General features: G+C 36.7%; 1 protein-coding gene across 1 annotated transcript in view; it reads right to left on the bottom strand.

Moving 5' to 3' along the window:
• Ndf (Nucleosome-destabilizing factor) overlaps positions 1-17,853 on the bottom strand; it is a 259,722-nt gene that overhangs the window by 161,180 nt on the left and 80,689 nt on the right. Inside the window, exon 4 of the mRNA XM_090379090.1 lies at positions 11,593-11,722. Coding sequence (XP_090235216.1) covers positions 11,593-11,722 — 130 coding nt within the window. The remainder of the gene's footprint in view (positions 1-11,592; positions 11,723-17,853) is intronic.

A 17,853-nucleotide genomic window follows, 5' to 3' on the forward strand; every position in this document is an offset into this window, starting at 1 on the left:
AGAGAAATTGTTGCAGTTAAACATAAGAAAGGCACCAGGGGTAGATATGATCTATCCAATTATCACTACATATGCCATAGAATGGCAGTGATGGAAAACAGGCATAGGTCAGTGTTTAAATATTTCAGTGCCATGACTTGTTTTAAATTTCCTTGGGGAGATTGGTGGAGTCTTCCAAGAAGACTATGTGAAGAAAGTGTCTTCTCCAAGTGGGGGCTAAGGAGTTAATTATGAAGAATACAGTGTAGACAGTTTATCCTGGAGAGCAGTTCCAGGTGTCTGAGTTGTGGGGCGAGCTTAAAATCACTACATATTATTTTAGTTGTGAGTGTATGCATTTGGCTAAGAATCCAGTTTTCTATTTCATTGACAGCTATGCAGTCAGAATTGGAGAAAGACACATGACAACAAGAGCAACACTCTTGAGTAGCCTGCTTGGCTTAATGTGAATTTGTCAAGCTCAATGAGTGTTTTACCAGAGAAAGCAGTTTGTGGGAATATAATATAGCAACTCCTCTTCTGAAGTGGCTACTCGGCTGAAACCAGTATGTTCAGCAGTTGTGATTACTTCTGATTTTGATGGAGCCATGTTTCTGCAATGCCTAGAATATTGACTGTATCCGAGAAAACAATGATCTCTGTCATTCTAGCTTGTTTTTAATGCTGTGGACATTTAGTAGGACATTTTGAAGCATCATGTGGTGAAGTCATTATTCTGTGGTTAATATTTTGTATTTGATGATCAAATTGATCAGTCTGCATCTGTTGTAACAATTTTATTGTGATGCAGTATCAAGGACATGTAATTGTCTTCCTGGGTATGGTGCAGGAAGAGATTTCTACCTTTCCAGTCTTACTTATAAGTCGACTGCATCGTGTTGGCTATGGTGTTCTTGTGTCTTGGTTTGAATGGCCTCTAGTAACACATGTGAAGGTCTTACATGTGTTTACTGACAGCAGCTTCAATTTGTTCAGTAGTTGTCTGTGGCAGGAGTCTCGTGACAAATATTTCTCACTTGAGGTTTGAGTTTTATCTTAACTGCCATCAGTTCTGAAGTGCTGGGCTAAAAAAAACTGCAGTTTTGAGTGGTTTGACTGGCAAGTTGCAAATTTGCATGTAGGGAGGAGTGGGCTGTGACTTCCACCTATGAGCACTGTTTTGACTGGACATTTAGAATGCTGGTGAACAGTTCATTTGGTTCTATAATCTTTGCAGCTGCAACTGGCATGCCATGTGGGAGGAGTTTTCACGAGATGCTCGAACTTCATTCGCTATTGTGTCACTATGCATAGGCTGGATCTTATGAAAAGCATTTGAACACACAGACAGACAGACAGACACAGAGAGAGAGAGAGAGAGAGAGAGAGAGAGAGAGAGAGAGAGAGAGAGAGAGAGAGAGAGAGAGAGAGAGAGAGATATCACACTTGCTAGCATCACTTCATTCTTTAAAAGCATTCTTTTTTTGCAGACTTGGGCATGGATTGTGATGAATTGATTCTGTATATTTTAATAATGCTTGGTTGTTGGAAAGCTACCTTTCTTTAGTTACAATTATTTTTTTGCTGATTATTTCATGTTTTCACGAGTGGTTCTGTTAGGAGGTGAAGTCTCCTTAAGGATTGGATCCATCCTTTTCTGATGAATACTGCAGCTGCAGGGGTTGAAGGGGATCCATAGTTCAGTATCATTTTGCATGGTCACATCACAAACAGTGTTTCCCACAAAATGGCATTTTCAACATTTTTAAGATTATTTTCATTTTGTGCATCATTAGTAAAGCTGGTGGTCAGTGCTGTTTTCCTCATGTGCTGCTCCACAAGCTGGAGGTATACATTGTTGTTCATTGGTCAGCTCATCAATTGCATGGACCTCATGACATAGCACATGCTCAGACTGAAGTTCTTAGCTTGTAAGTTAAGTTCCGGTCAACCCTTCCCATCTCTTCCATCGTGCAGTATGACTGATGACTTTTGATGTTATGATGGACATCATGACGAGATCCAATGTTCCATACATTTCGAGGGTACAGCTCTAAAACGGTATTCGCAGGCCAGCCGCTAGTTAGTACACCAGACCGAACCTATTGGTAACACTCTAGGAGGCTTCCAGATCAGCTAGTGTATAATCACTGAAGAGAATCTGAGTATTATGTATTGCGGGAGGCATTGTCATGGCCACGTTATGTCAAGGATATGAGTATATTCTTACCATGTGTATGCCATATCCAAAAATTCCATTACTTCATACAGCATGTCCCCTCCCCCCACTTTTCTTACTATTGAATACACCATGAATAGTCAAACTAATAGAGTAAGCTTATCTGCAAAAAGATCTAAACCTCCCAAACACTTCCTAGTTCACTTCACAAATATACATGGTCTCAGTTCTAATCTCAACGACGTCCATTTCCACTTGCAGTCTGCCAAACCCCATGTACCTTTTCTGACAGAATCTCAGTTATTGGTTGATTCAACTACTGTTCATCTCAGTTGTCCAAAGTATTTGCTATATGATTCCTTTCGCCTCAAAAGGTGGTACTTGTGCATATGTCCATTATGATATTCCCAGTCAGAGACTTGGCAATTTGGAATCTCCTCTCTTTGATCTTCTCTGGCTTAAAATCTCTCTACCTCATTGTGTCAAATTCATCTGTTGTCTCTACCATTCTCCCAACTTCACTAATCACTTGGAGCTCTTTGACTTCCTCACTTTGCAACTTGACTTTTTCCAGTCCAACTTTCCTAACAGTGAGGAAATTTTCCTTGGTGATTTTAATGTTCACAACTCCAGCTGGCTTCTGTTTTCTAGTCACACCGACCCAGTTGGTCGAGATGCTGAGGCTTTTGCAATTACTAATGACCTTGCATAGACTGTTCATTTATCTACCAGAATACCGGGCAATCCTAACCATACAGCCAACACACTTGATCTTTTTCTCACAAACAACTCTTCTAAATACACGGTTGAAGTGAGTGATCCTTTAGGCACTTCAGCTCACAACTTGGTGATTGTCTCTTCTCCAATGTAGCTTTTATCTCATGGATATTCTCAACCTCTTGTTGTTTGGCATTACAAGAATACAAAATGGGATGACCTGCAAGATTTCTTTTCCTTGGTCGGATTACTGTTTCGAAACTTCTGATGTCAACATTTGCTCAGATCGTGTCAGTGAAATTATTCTTGTAGGAATGGAATCCTTTATTCCACACTCCACTTTAAAATCTTGTCCTTTGTCTAAACCTTGGTTTTCCAATAAATGTGCTAAGGCTGTTCAAGAGAAGAATGTTGCATATCGTAATTGGCTTGTTTCCAATTCTTCAGTTTCATTTTCTGCCTACGGCAAAGCTCGCATCAATTGTAAAGCAGTTATTAATCAGTCCAAACTAGATTTTGAACAGGCTAAGAGTAGAAAACTTGCTTCTTACCCTAATGGTAGCCGAGCATTCTGGTCTCTTGCCAAAGCTATTTGGCCGCAACTTTTGCCCATCTGTGCTCCCACCTCCGTCATAACCAGATGGTTCTGTTGTCACTTCAGCCAAGGATAAAGTTGACCTGCTAGCATCCTATTTTTATTCCAACTCATGTATTAATAATCTCGGTAAAAAGATCTCCCACCATTCCCAACACGCTCCATTCAATGCCTCCTGTGGTCTTCCGACAAAAGGATGTCAGAAGGATTCTGATGAAACTTGATGCTCAGAAAGCTCCAGGTCCTGATGGTATTTCTCCACTTGTTCTCAAAACCTGTGCTCCTGAACTTACTCCTATTCTCTGCAGCCTTTTTTCACTTTCTTATTCCAAAGGTGTTTTTCCTTCCGCCTGGAAATGTGCTCATATCCAGCCAGTTCCTAAAAAGGGTGACAAATCCCTCCCATCCAATTATCGTCCCATTGCAATTACTTATACTCTTTCTAAAGTAATGGAGAAATCAATTAACTGGCAACTCTTAAACTACCTAGAAACCTTCCATCTGATCAACAATCGCCAGTATGGATTCCATCGGCGTCGATCCATTGGTGATATTCTGGCTTATGTTACCCATTTATGGACAAATTGAATGGAAAAGTTCGGTGAAACACCAGCATTTTCTCTTGACACCTCAAAGGCTTTCGATTGTGTTTGGCATAAAGGTCTTCTAAACAAGCTTCCATCTTATGGTTTGCCAACTGTTTTTTTATAATTGGTTATCCAGTTTTCTCTCTGATCGCTCACTGAGGGTGATGGTAGATGGCTCTGTCTTCTAACTTCTCCACTAATGCTGGTGGAACCTCTGTAGCCAGGTGGACATGGGCAGCAGTGCGTAGCACACTCTTCTTGATTAGCCCTAGGCTCGAGCCTGTGACCACCAAATACAGAGGATGCGGAAAGATCAGGGAATGACCAAGGCATATCCCCGGAGCAAAATGGCCTAAGTTGCTAATGCTCCTAAAAACCAAATAATTGATCTGGCTATTGAACTCATTATTTGGATTAACATCATTGCAACAGCTACAACAAAAACAGTCACCCTCTCAGCACAAATAAAGGAATGGTGGATGCTTTCCCTAACAACCAAGTTTAAGAATAAGCAGGAAGTATACAGCTGCTGGAAAGCAACGTAATTGCTTGAAGACAGGATCACCTATTTTAGGGCTTGTGAAGTGTTTAATAGGTAGGCAGAAATTGGAAGATATCAAAAACTACTTGAATTGTACACTGCATGCTAGGAGGGCCCCTTATCCAACAAAATATAAATAGCTCCCAAAGCAGAAAGACCCTAATGGTTGAACCAAATAACCAGGTTTTGAAAGCAATCAAAGTAATCCCAATAGCCTTTTCCTGCCAACTTCAGGGCTAATACAAATAGTATTCTCCTATCCTGAAGTTCTAGAAACAGCTGATTGCAACCATCAATACCCTCTTGCTGATGCTGATAATTTGCAATTCCTTATTAAATGTCTCAGAGCCTGTTCTTCATCGATCTACTCATGAATATTTACAACTCCAAACTCTCACAGAAATATTTTCCAAAATTGCAGAATATATAGTTAAATCAATCCCAAAAACTGCAGTCCCAAATGAGATTAATCATTGAGACCTATAGCTAAGGCATCTTGCTTACTAAAAATTGCAGAAAAAAATGATGTTACCCATTATCAACAACTCATGCCAAGCAAGCCAGAACAAATCCATGGGATCAAGAACAGGACAACCATCATAAACCTACTGGCAACTACTAACAATATTCTGGCTGCTTTTAAAGACAATGCAGAACTAGTGAAAACATACTTGGACATCCAATCTGCCTTTTTATCATAACTGATGTCAAAGGAAATGTTTCCAGTTTCTTAATTGCCCTCTTAACTGAAAAGACTGCAGTTACAGATGCAAAATAAAGTTTACAACTGCAGGGAATCCCACAAGAAGGGGTTCTCTCAGGGATCCTCTTCAGAACACTACTTGGTTTTTGGTTTAGCTATCTGTTATATTAATGAGTCATCAGTGTATCTAGGTATCTATATACTACTAGTTTCTGAAAGATGACATTAAACTGATGACTCACATTAATATAATTGACAGCTAAACCAAATGGTAACTCATGTCACCCAATTCAGCCAGCTAAGTCAGTTCTAGTAATATACTTATAGTAGTGCATTTTCTTCAGTAAGTTCTAGTAATACATTTACTGAAGAAAATGCACTACACAAATCACTCTTGCAATATAGAGAACTCAATTCCCATACTGATCTGGGTGTAACTTTTGATCCAAAGCTGTGGTTTCACAGATGCGTAAGGGCTGCACCTCAAGATATACCAACTAAGATGGTAAGATATATTTCTGAAAGATGACATTAAACTGATGACTCACATTAATATAATTGACAGCTAAACCAAATGGTAACTCATGTCACCCAATTCAGCCAGCTAAGTCAGTTCTAGTAATACAGCAGGCCCCCGTTATAACGCGGTTCGCTATACGCTGATTCGCTATAACGCTGTTCTTATATTATAACCCGTATCTGACTATAATGCTGTCACAGATCACTATAACGCTCTTTTACAGATTACATTTTTGACATAACGCAATCGTTTCATTTGATGGAGTCGATAGCTTGAAAATGAATAGCAAAACAGCATTAAAACGTTTCCCACGCCGACTTGAGAAATTTTCCCACGCTCAGTGAAAATTTCTCGCACGCTAATTTAGTTTCAGTACAGTGACTTGTTACGTAGTTCCGAGATCAACATTTTAAAAAATGACCAAGTATATTGCTTGTAATATTTGCGTTATATGCATTTATCCGAAGTCTAGTCATCACTCAGTAGAGTATTAGACATCGTGCCTAACGGAAAGTTTACTTAAATATTGTATCGTAATTAATTCAACCAACGCAGTTACATTTTCGAAGAGCTAATAATGACTGATAGGAATGAAAAAGCAACAACGTCTGGGCGCAGTACGAAGACTATAAATGTAAGAAAAAGACTGAATTTGAAAATTAAATTAGACGTTTTGAAGCGAATCGATTCCGGTCAACGACAAACGGATGTGTGCCATAATTTAGGGCTTGCAACTTTAACTGTAAGAACAATTATAAAAAAATAAAGAATTAATTTTTGCAGCGGGAAAGATAGCTGTTCCACTGCAAGCAACTAGGACTAGGCCGGCTATTAGGATTGAAATGGAAAGACTAATTTTATTGAAGATAATATTCCAATGCAGAATTCAGTTAAGTTAAATATTAAAAAGAGAGAGAGAGAGAGAGAGAGAGATTAGCCAATATGATGATCTGAAGAAAACTCGCCTAAAAAAAAAAAAATGTGGAACCATTTAAAACTGGTAAGGGCTGGTTGAATAGATTTAAAATCCAGGGAGAAGCCGCAAGTGCAGATCATGGAGCCGAAACTTTCAAAAAAGAACTTTTGTTAAAATTATTGAAGAGGGGTATTATGTGTTATACTTCTCAAGTTTTTAACATAGCTGAAGCAGGACTTTTGTGGAAACGAATGCCTAAAAGAAGTTTCATATTGAAAGAAGAAAAAAACATGCCAGGTTTCAAAGCGGCGAAGGATCGGTTGACTTTATTGTTGGTTGTAACGCTGCGGGGGATTTAAAATTAATACCCCTTTTAGTTTATTTGGAAGAGGGCCAAAGTTCAACTCAAAATCCACACATTTTTCATGATTAAATTCATCAATTCAATTAAATTCATTATTTTAATTGGAATTTTAAATTTACTTTTGATACGCAAGTAGTTACCACATAATTATACGTATGCAATGCAGAATATTTTATATGGGCAAATATTTGAATATTAAATATTTTGACCGACATTTGTGCATCTTTTCATTACTGTTTATTATTCATTAGGAAATATCCTATGGCACCGACCGCAGCTCATAAATACGTATGTTACCTTATGGGAAAGCGGCGCTCGCTTAGCGCTGATTCACTTAGCGCTCTGTTTTTCCGGAACGAATGATCAGCGTTAAGCGGGGGTCACCTGTATACTTATAGTAGTGCATTTTCTTCAGTAAGTTCCAGTAATACATTTACTGAAGAAAATGCACTACACAAATCACTCTTGCAATATAGAGAACTCAATTCCCATACTGATCTGGGTGTAACTTTTGATCCAAAGCTGTGGTTTCACAGATGCGTAAGGGCTGCATCTCAAGATATATCAACTAAGGTTTGAAACAACACCTGTTAGATATTGAGAAACTGGCAGACACCAGGAACTACAGTCTTAAGATTTTCACATCTAGCATACTCTATGGCACAGAGATCTGGAGATCAGCAGCACCCACTAAAATGACGCACCCGCACACAGATGAGTAACGGTTTCTGAAGGTACGTAGCTTACAAGTACCGATGTCTAACACCCATAGCACTTCAAGCATTAGAACAATCCTTGAAATTCCCAAACTTCAAGAAAAATGGAAAGACCAACAATTCAAAAAAAAAAAAAAAAAAAAAACCTTTTTTTTTTAGGAAAGCTTTCTTTACAAATTCTATTGTAGAAACAGAAATATATACAAAGGGTACTAGGAAAGTTTTGCAATATGACGCAACAATGAATCACAGGAAGCTGCTTGTTGCTGCATGTTGAGACATGTTCATACGTGCATAGTAGCCGCCACGCCAAGTCGATGGGCTCAGTTATTCATTAGTAGTGAGAGTGTAAAGTGCTTGCGATGGCATCGTGGTCAAGAAATGAGATAAGGACAGTTTTGCGGTATAATTTCGTGCGTGGTTTAACCATAGACCAGTGCTTAGAAGAAATGACTCTTGCACTAGATGATGATTGTCCACATCGTACAACGATATTCAGGTGGTATAGAGAATTCCAAAGGGGAAATTTCACTCTGGAGGATTCTGAGAGGCCGGGAAGGCCACGAACGTCAGTTACGGAGGAAAACGTTACTGCTGTGAGGAAAATGCTTGAAGAAAACAGGCGAGTGACCTACCAACAGATAGAGGATATTTTGGGCCTAAATGCACCAGCAATTCGTTCGATTCTGCAAGATCATTTGCACGTTAAGAAACTTTGTTCTCTCTGGGTGCCGCATCAACTGACTGAAGAGCAGATGACACGACGTGTGACTTGGTGCCGGGAGATGTTAAAAAAGTTTGATAAGGGACAATCTCGGTATGTGAACAACATCGTGACAGGTGACGAGACTTGGCTGTACTATTACGATCTGCTTTGTTTTGAGCCTTACGACCAAGGCTCAAAACAAAGTTTGGGTCTTTGAAGATGACAACACACCCGTAATTGTCAGAAAATCCTGATCTGTAAAGAAGAAAATGATAGCTGTATTTTTCAAATCGAGTGGAATTGTGGAACGTGTCGTTTTGGACACGCAGAAGACAGTCACAGCTAAGTGGTATACTGAACAATGCCTGCCTAAAGTCATTGGATCTATGAAGAACCTGCGGCCAGAGTCAAGAATGGACACCTGGTACCTCCGTCACGATAATGCTAAAGCTCACCGTGCCAAAGCCTGCACCGAATATTTGACCACGACAGGACTGAAACTTCTCAAGCACCCTCCCTACAGTCCAGACCTTGCTCCCTGCTACTTTGCACTGTTCCCGCATGTGAAAATGAAGCTAAAAGGGAGGCGGTTTTCCAGTGATGAGGACCTTCTACGGGCTTGGGACAACGAGTGTGCTTTACTCCCTAGTGAAACTTGGCAGAACTGGTTTAAAGATTGGTTTCGGAGGATGGAGAGGTGCATTGAATGTAGAGGAAATTATTTTGAAAAAATTAAATAAACAAAGCTGTATTGCAAAACTTTCCTAGTACCCTTTGTATATCATAGAAACATAAACTGTTATGATAAAATACCTTAGTTACTTTATCCAGAATATAGTAAATATATATGTTACCAAGGCATTTTTGCAGGATAGCAGATATATCCTCCCATAAGCCTTTGTTTAAAAATCAGAAAAGTGAATGAAGCAGGAAGTTATCGCTGCTTCCCCTTTCTCACTGTCTGATAATCTATTCTTCTAATTTCAAACAAGGGCACAGGTGGATATAACTGTTATCCTTGCAAGGTTGCCTGGGTAAAATATTCACTATATTTTAAATTTAGTGAATATCACCCCAGCCCCTTTTCCTTGTTTAAAAATTGGAAAACAGATAATCAGACAATGCGAAAGGGGAAGTTATGATAATTTTCTGCTGCATCCAATTTTTAAACAAGGGCATAGGGGAATATATCAGCTATCCACACAAGGTTGTCACAGTAATATCTCTTTATAGGTTAAAAAGTTTTCCTCCTGGTGATATTTATTCGAGCCAATGGGAGAAGAGGGATGCAGGTGATGCTGTACAAGTGGGCGGGGTAATTACATCACTACAAATGTGCAGGTAAATAATTACATAGGTGATTTCCTAATTAGATTTCGATCAGTGAGCAATAATGTTAATTTAATTTTTTATTAGTATAATTACAAGAGGGGTGTAGAAGATTTGACTTACTCCGTCATACCTCCATTTTACGTGGGACAAAACGGGAAATAAATGGCGTTGACATAAAAATGTGTAAAGTGGGCGATGGGTTGAATAGCATTTCACCACGAGATGTCGAGAGGTTTCATTTGAAATTATTGTTATGCAAAATGAAACACCTAAGGTGTTTCGAAGACGTGAGAACTGTGAATGGAGTAGTGTATAAGGCTTTTCAAAAATCTGCTCGAGCGGCAGGTGTAAGCAAATTGGTCGATCATGTGAAGGAAACTCTTTCCAAAGTGGCTTCAGTAATGATGTCAAGCAGGTTAAGACATTTTTTTTGTATATTTGATATTGGCTAGGGGTTGGCGACCGAAGTGTGCCAAATTTGAAATGCACACATCTTGCTTCTCAGTAGCAGACATCTTTTGTGCATATCACATTTCACATTTTTGTCTTTATTTAAGCAAAAACACTCATGTGACAGTGTAAATGTTTGTATAACTAGTGGAAGAAGCAAAGCAAGTAACTTTGGACTGTAAAGAAACGCTACCTTGTCAGAAGATTTGAAACTTTGTAGCACAACATCTGACAGGTTCTCATAGTCAATTACTAATGAAAAGCTGTAAACACACACACACACATGAGCCACTGTAGTAAAGGTTTGATTATATTTAAGAAAGTAAAAAAATCAGCTTTTTAATCATCGATTAACTACTAACACAGGGTTAGTATTTTGGAAAAGCACCTGTTGGGTGCAGAGCCACCACTACTCGGTTTTGTGACTTTACCAATACTAAAAATTTATTTAGTATATTCCTTTCACTAGTACATAATACAGTTAAGTACTTATCACTTTTTAACTCTAAGACAGTCTATATAATTACTTTTCCCTTCATCTTCCACCTCAACTCCACTAAGTTTTAGCATTGCACAATTATTTCCAAATTACAAATATCTCTTTCCCACAATTCCTCACTCAATTTAATTATATTAATGCTTATAATAACTACTACTCACTTAAGCAGAGATATTTCCCATAGTCAGAGAAGCAGTTCCGTCACTCACCTTCAATTCAGTTACCATTAATTAGGGCAATTAAGTCTGTGTCAAGGCAACTAAACCTTGCTTGTCTGAGCCTAAGACATGGCACAAAAAAAAAAAAAAAAAACCCCAACAACATAGTATGGAAGGACTATAATCATAACAATGATATCAAATGTAAGGACTACCAGCAGTTATTTCACTGTTATAACCATATGTTCAGAACTTTTTTCGGTAACTGTTCAGTCTTTCTCAGTGCACACAGTAACAAATGATTGAAGCTGGGCTTCAATCATAACAGAACACAATGTTCATGTATGCAGTACAGTTACTGGCATCTTTTCAAAACATTTCACTATTTTTTGATACTGCTACTTTCTTATAGTTTGCATTATCTCTAATTTCTACATTGGCTATATTTTTTGAAATATCTTAACCTCCCCCACAGCACTTACAGTCCTACAGAAAACAGTGCTAAATGGAAAAATTTGGTGCTACTTATCCAGAATTTCTAAATCTTTTTTTTTTTTTTTTTTTAAATTGCTCAGTTTTCAAACATACACTACCTATATTATTAATTCAAAGAAAGCAAATATGAATTACCTTGGGTGCATTGCGTGCATAGTCATCAATTGCTTCCAGTGCCTCTTTAAAAGCACCAGCTTTAGCATTACGAGTAAACTGCTCTTTATTGTCTTCATATGATTTAATGAAGTCATTCTGAATCCATGCGCTATTAAACAAAAACAAGCAATGATCATACTTTACAGGATAATTTACAAAAACTGTTACATACCAATAATTTACATCTTTTTTATACCTACAGCAAAAAATTTACTTATGTAATACCGAGAATGGAGACATCCTCCCAACCATACCTTTGAAGTCATGCAGATGTGTCCAAAGTAGACATACACTCCCGCTTTAAGCAGGAGTCTATGAGTACATACGCTCCCCCTAAAAGTTTGGAATCGCAGCGTATGACAACAGTTTGTTAATTTTTTTGAAATTAGCTACTACAATGTAAGGTGTAATATAAATAACAAAATACTACAAAGTATTTTAAGATTTTTTTTTTTATTAGGCATTGAAAAATTTACAGCAAAAAATATTGCAATGATTAATATTAACAAGTATACTGAATTTTCATCAAAATATCCTCCGTGAGGTTTTATCACAGTCTTACAGAGGACAGGCACTCTGGCAATTAATTTTAGAATAGTGCCTTGGCTATCATTATTCCAAGCAATCTGCAAAGTTCCCCATAAATTTTGTGAAGTTGGACAGACCTCGTGGACTTGATGGTCTACATCAGGGTGTTTAAACTGCGGGTTGCATAAAAATTTTAAGGGGTCTCAGAAAATTAGGAAAAATAATTTTGATAAGGCTAATGGAGCTCAACAATTATAGGCTATTACAGTTTTGCACCTGCACTTGCAGTCAAGAGTGTGGACCAACGCAATGATTAGAATCTGAATCACACTTAAAAAATTATGGTTGCACAACATCCATGGCGGCCGAGCCTGTACAATTATGATGAGTATCCGACAGAGGTGTTGAGAGTAATGGTATGATGTCATGATTTAGTGATAAATATGATTTAGAAGAAATTTAATCGAGATTAGAAGAAATGCATTCATCTATTGCAAAACCGAATTTTCTGAATTTTGAGAATTGTATCATATAACTACACAAATTTTATTTCGTGACCATGATGCCATACTTGGTATTTTTAATTGCACTTGTGCTTAACAATTGCTGCACAGCATTAATAATTATTTCTGCTCTCTGTCTATTGATGCACAGCATTAATAATTATTTCTGCTCTCTGTCTATTGAAGCATTCTTTGAAATAACACCCACCTAAAGTCCCTACTGTTCTTAGAACTAATGTATTGCAAAACTTTCCTGGTAACCTTTGTATTACAAACAGTTGCTGTTCTAAACATATAATTGAAAGCAGCTCAGCTGTTATTCATATAGGGCAATCCCACTATTCATTTGCACGCAAATCTTCAACATTTTTTGGGTGAGTTTATTGTTGTGTAACAATATTTGAATTTTAATAGTATTGAAAATTTAAAATATAATAAAATTAATTATCATTATGGACAAATGGTTAAATTTTGTTAAAAAAAAAAAAAAAATGATCTGATGGATACTGGATATCAGAAAGTAGTAAAATGACACAAGAATCACATGCATATACAAAAAAGAGGAAATATAATGAATCATTTTTGCAATATCGATTTACTTTTAACTCTAATTGTGATGAACAGCAACCAGTGTGCTTAATTTGTAATGAAACTTTGGCCAGTGAAAGTCTGAAGCCTGCAAAATAAAGACATCTCGAAACCAAACATGCTGCCTACTCCAGCATTTTGAAAGACTCTTAAAATCCTTAAAACAAGAAAAAAATTTTTTTGAAAAATGTGCAAGTATTCAAGAAAAATATTTAATTGCATCTTATGAGGTGTCATATTTAACAGCAAAAGCTAAACAGCCATATACGATTTGCGAAGGTCTTATTTTGCCTACTGCAGTACAAATAACAGAAACAATTCATGGAAAAAAAAATATGTAGAACGAATTATGTAAAATTCTTTTGTCAAATGACACCATCAATAAAAGGATTTTGGAAATTAGCAATGAGCAGTTCCAGCAATTTATTGTAAGAATTCAAGAAAGTTCCAAATTTGCTATTCAGCTGGACAAGTCGACAGACATTTCGGGCTTACTTATTCTGTCGGCCATGGCATGGATGTGCAACAGGTGAAGATATTTTTCAGAAAGTGGATGAATTTTTCAAGGAAGAAGGTCTAGAATGGAGTAACTGCATTGGTACATGTACATGATGGTGCTGGAACAATGATAGGAAAGAATGCTGGATTTGTAGCTAGAATTAAATCTGCTAATAATAATAAACACAACTTTTACTCATTGTATCATTCATTGAAAGGCACTTGTGGCTAAGAACATTTCTGCTGATCTAAAAACTGTACTACAAGATGCAATAAAAGTTATCAACTTCATTAAATGTTGTGCACTTAATAGCCACCTTTTTGCAAATCTATGCAAGGATATCGGATCCGATCACAATAAATTGTTGTTATATAGGAAATTAAGATGGTTGTCAAGGGGATGAAGATTGAGATGCCTAATGGAGTTAAAATATGAAGTAGTGTTATTTTTGTCTGAAAATAACTCAGATTTTGCAAAAACTTTTTCACAGCAACATTTGGCTTTGCAAATGATTTTATTTATCAGATATATTTGAGAAACTCAATGAACTGAAAATGTCTCTACAGGGAGAGAACACTTAATATTTTTCTTCTGAAAGATATAAAGTCCAAGCGTTTATGAAAATAAAAACACATGAAGGAGTAAAATGAAAAATGACTCATTTGAGATGTTTCCATGCATGGATGAGTTTATTAGTGGAAATAATTTCAGTTTTAATCTGATAAAGTAGATTATATTGATCATTTGATATGCTTGGAAAATCAGCTTTGTAAATATTTTCTTCCAGATTTTAAAACTGATCATTTTGATTGGGTTCAAAAACCATTCAGTGTACAAATGGAGGAGGTAAAACGTCTCTCATTGCAGGCTCAAGAAGAATTTGCAGAGCTTTCTAGTGACGGAAATTCTTGAAGAAATCTTTAAATGCTTTTTAGCTTCAGGTTAAAGCTGAATATCTAATACTCTCTGATCTGGCAATGAAAGCACTTCTACCATTTGCCACCACTTATTTATGTGAGTCAACATTCTCAACATTGGCTCTAATAAAGACGAAATACAGTTCTAGTCTTAATACTGATTTTGCTATGAGACCTGCACGAACAAAAATTTTGCCGAGATTTAATTTATTGTGCCGAAATAAACAAGCTCATCCAGCTCATTAAAGACTTTTACATTTATGATTGTTCTTATGTTTGTCTGCTGCATATTTAATTGTACTTTTGTATTTTTTTTTATGTTTGTACTTTTTGTAAGGGAATATTTTTTTTTTGTAAAACTATAAATTTCAGTGTAATAAATTTTTGTTTAATACCACACTATGTACAAGGTACAGATAGGTGTATAAAGGAAGGAATGTGTTATGCACTTGCTAATAATCAACTGTCCTTGTTTGATATTTGAAATTGTATGAAAAGACGTAATTTTTAGGTTATGCCCGTCTGAAGGAGGTTTGTTTTGGACTATATATAATTCCCAGGGTTGCAAAAATTTTTCTATTATAAAAACGGGTCACAGGTGAAAAAAGTTGAAGAAGCTCTGGTCTAGATCAATAGGTGTCAAATTGAAAGGAATGGGGCCACTAAACCTTATGAGGATCAGTGCAGCTGCATACTGACTTGACTTGAAAACGCATTGGTTTTTAATATTTATACGTATTTATATTTATTTATTAACACATACATGCATACAAATCAGATAGGAACTATAGATAAAAAGAAACTTTTATGTTTTAATATCGAATAGATTCAAAATTAATTTAATATTGTTTGATAAAAACTTGGCATCTTTTGCGAAAAACTATTTTATCAATATCGGGTATAAGCTTTTATGATAATGCAGTTTTCAGTATGGATGATAAGTGCTCACAAAGGTATATACTACCAAACATAGCTAAGATTCTTGCAGCAAACTTGTACATTTCAACAAAATGTCTTGGCAAGTAAGAATAAAAGAACATGCTGTGAGGGGAACAGCAGTTGGAGAGGGGGAACTGCTGCCTCACCTAATTAAAGGGTGAACCAAGTTCATCCTTATGCATAAACCAAGGTCAAAAGAGAATTTTATCATTTTTAGTTTTAAAATGAAATATTATCCGAGTTTTATTGTATTTTTATTATTTCGTTGAATATTTCTCAATTAAATTTTAATCTAATTCAGGCCATACTCGGGAGGGTTGTGGGCCGCATGCAGCACGCGTGTTTGACACCTCTGGTATAGATAATCTCATAAAAGCTCTATTGTGGTTTAAGTCAGGCAATTGAGATGGCCACACCATAATTTGCAATAAGCCTTCCCATTGTTTAGTTGCTAGAAAGTCACTACACTGTTTAGAGCTGTGCTTCAGGTCATTGTCCTGTAATATAAAATTTCTTCCACAAAGTTGGAAGTCCAGATGATACTACATTATGTTCAAGAATGGTTTTATAGCCTTTTCTTAAAATTCCTTCAATTCTGACAATGTCACCCACTCCAGAAAAATTAAAGCAACCCCAGATCGTAATGGAACCACCACCATGCTTGACTGTAGGCACCAAACAATGCAGGACTATTTTTTCTTCAGTTGTTCATCTTATGTAATCTTTACGCTAAGATTCAAAAATTTCAAATTTGGATTCATCAGTCCACAGTACGTTTTTCCACTCTTCAATTGTCCAATGTTAATGACTCTTAGCCCAAGCCAAATATTTCTTTTGATGTTCCAGTTTTAATAAAGGTTTATGAACCATTACATGACCAAGAGGCCTCAGTAGCCGAGAGGTCAGGAGTGGAAGTGCAGTAGCACATGCTATTGAGTAGACCAGGGTTCAAGCCCCTGACTGCTAAATACAGTTGATCTGTCAACCCGCACTGGACCAGCATGGCAGATTATGGTCCATTTTCAACATGAATTGTTGAGGAGGCTTCCATCTTGCAGTGAGTTGATAATGGCCGCAGTTTACCTTTTTTGTTTTACTTTTTTTTTTTTTTTTTTTTTTACATGACCACGAAGTCCTGCTTGTTTCAGACAAAGTTTTACAGTGGATGTAGACACGGGAGTTTCTCTGTTCCTATTGAACTCAGCATGGATTTTGGGTACCCTAAGTTGTCGACCGCATTAAGCAGTCAGTATTATGGTCTTATCTTGTACTTCTGTTGTTATGTGTGGTCGTCCTGATCATGGTTTGTCCTTTAAATTGCAAGCCATCTTGAATCAACAAATGGTAGTTTGCACTCCTTTAAATGAAACACCTAGTTTTTTTTGCCAATACTTCTTAAGGAACAACTTTCTTTATACAGAGTTAAAACAGTCTTTTCTCAACATTCAGTTCCTTATTTCTTGTCATGTTTATTGCCAAACACACAAAAGTTACACCAAACATTCTTTCTGAATGATGGGTGTTTGATTTTATAAGTTACAGCTCTTACTCCTCAATTTATATTATTGTAAAATACTTTAAAATCATCTACAATCTTCTCCAATACTGAAACAATACTCCCATTTTCTAGAATAACCTACAATGTTTTACCGCATTCAGAAGTCTTCATAAATATTATTTAAATTTTTTGATTTTTATACATAATAGAAAATATTTTAATAAAAACTGGTAAACAACTTGTTCCTATTTTAATAAAATACTCTGAAAATTAAAAAAAAATGAAACATGATTCCAGTCTTTTAGGTGGGAGTGCACGAACACAATGAAACCTCTCTAAAGCACACGCCATTTGGTCAGAATATGGTTCTAGTAATTCAGAAAAATGAAATTCCCTGTAAATGGTTCCTTAATCTTTCTCTTTTTTTTTTTTTTTTTTTTTTATATCAATTATTATTATACAATGAAAGGACAGAATTCATAGGATATCTGGTTCCTGGGCAACACAATGCTCTCACCCTCTTGCTAGTGGACGAACTCACGACTTGTGGTAGGTATATAGGTAAACTGCATTCACGTAGACGGCAATTCAATGTCAGTATGGATGAACGTCATGAGTAAACAGATTTTGAAAGAGGGATGATAATGGGTGCCTGACTCATGGGTCACTCCATTGCGGAAGTTTTACAGAAATTGTACCATCCCCATTCAACAGTATAAAGAGTATATTGGGAATATGCCATTTCCGGAATAACATCTCATCATGGAC

The sequence above is a fragment of the Mastigoproctus giganteus genome, chromosome 8 (assembly GCF_048544385.1).
Source record: "Mastigoproctus giganteus isolate SK-2022 chromosome 8, ASM4854438v1, whole genome shotgun sequence".
In the NCBI taxonomy this organism is placed as follows: domain Eukaryota; kingdom Metazoa; phylum Arthropoda; class Arachnida; order Uropygi; family Thelyphonidae; genus Mastigoproctus; species Mastigoproctus giganteus.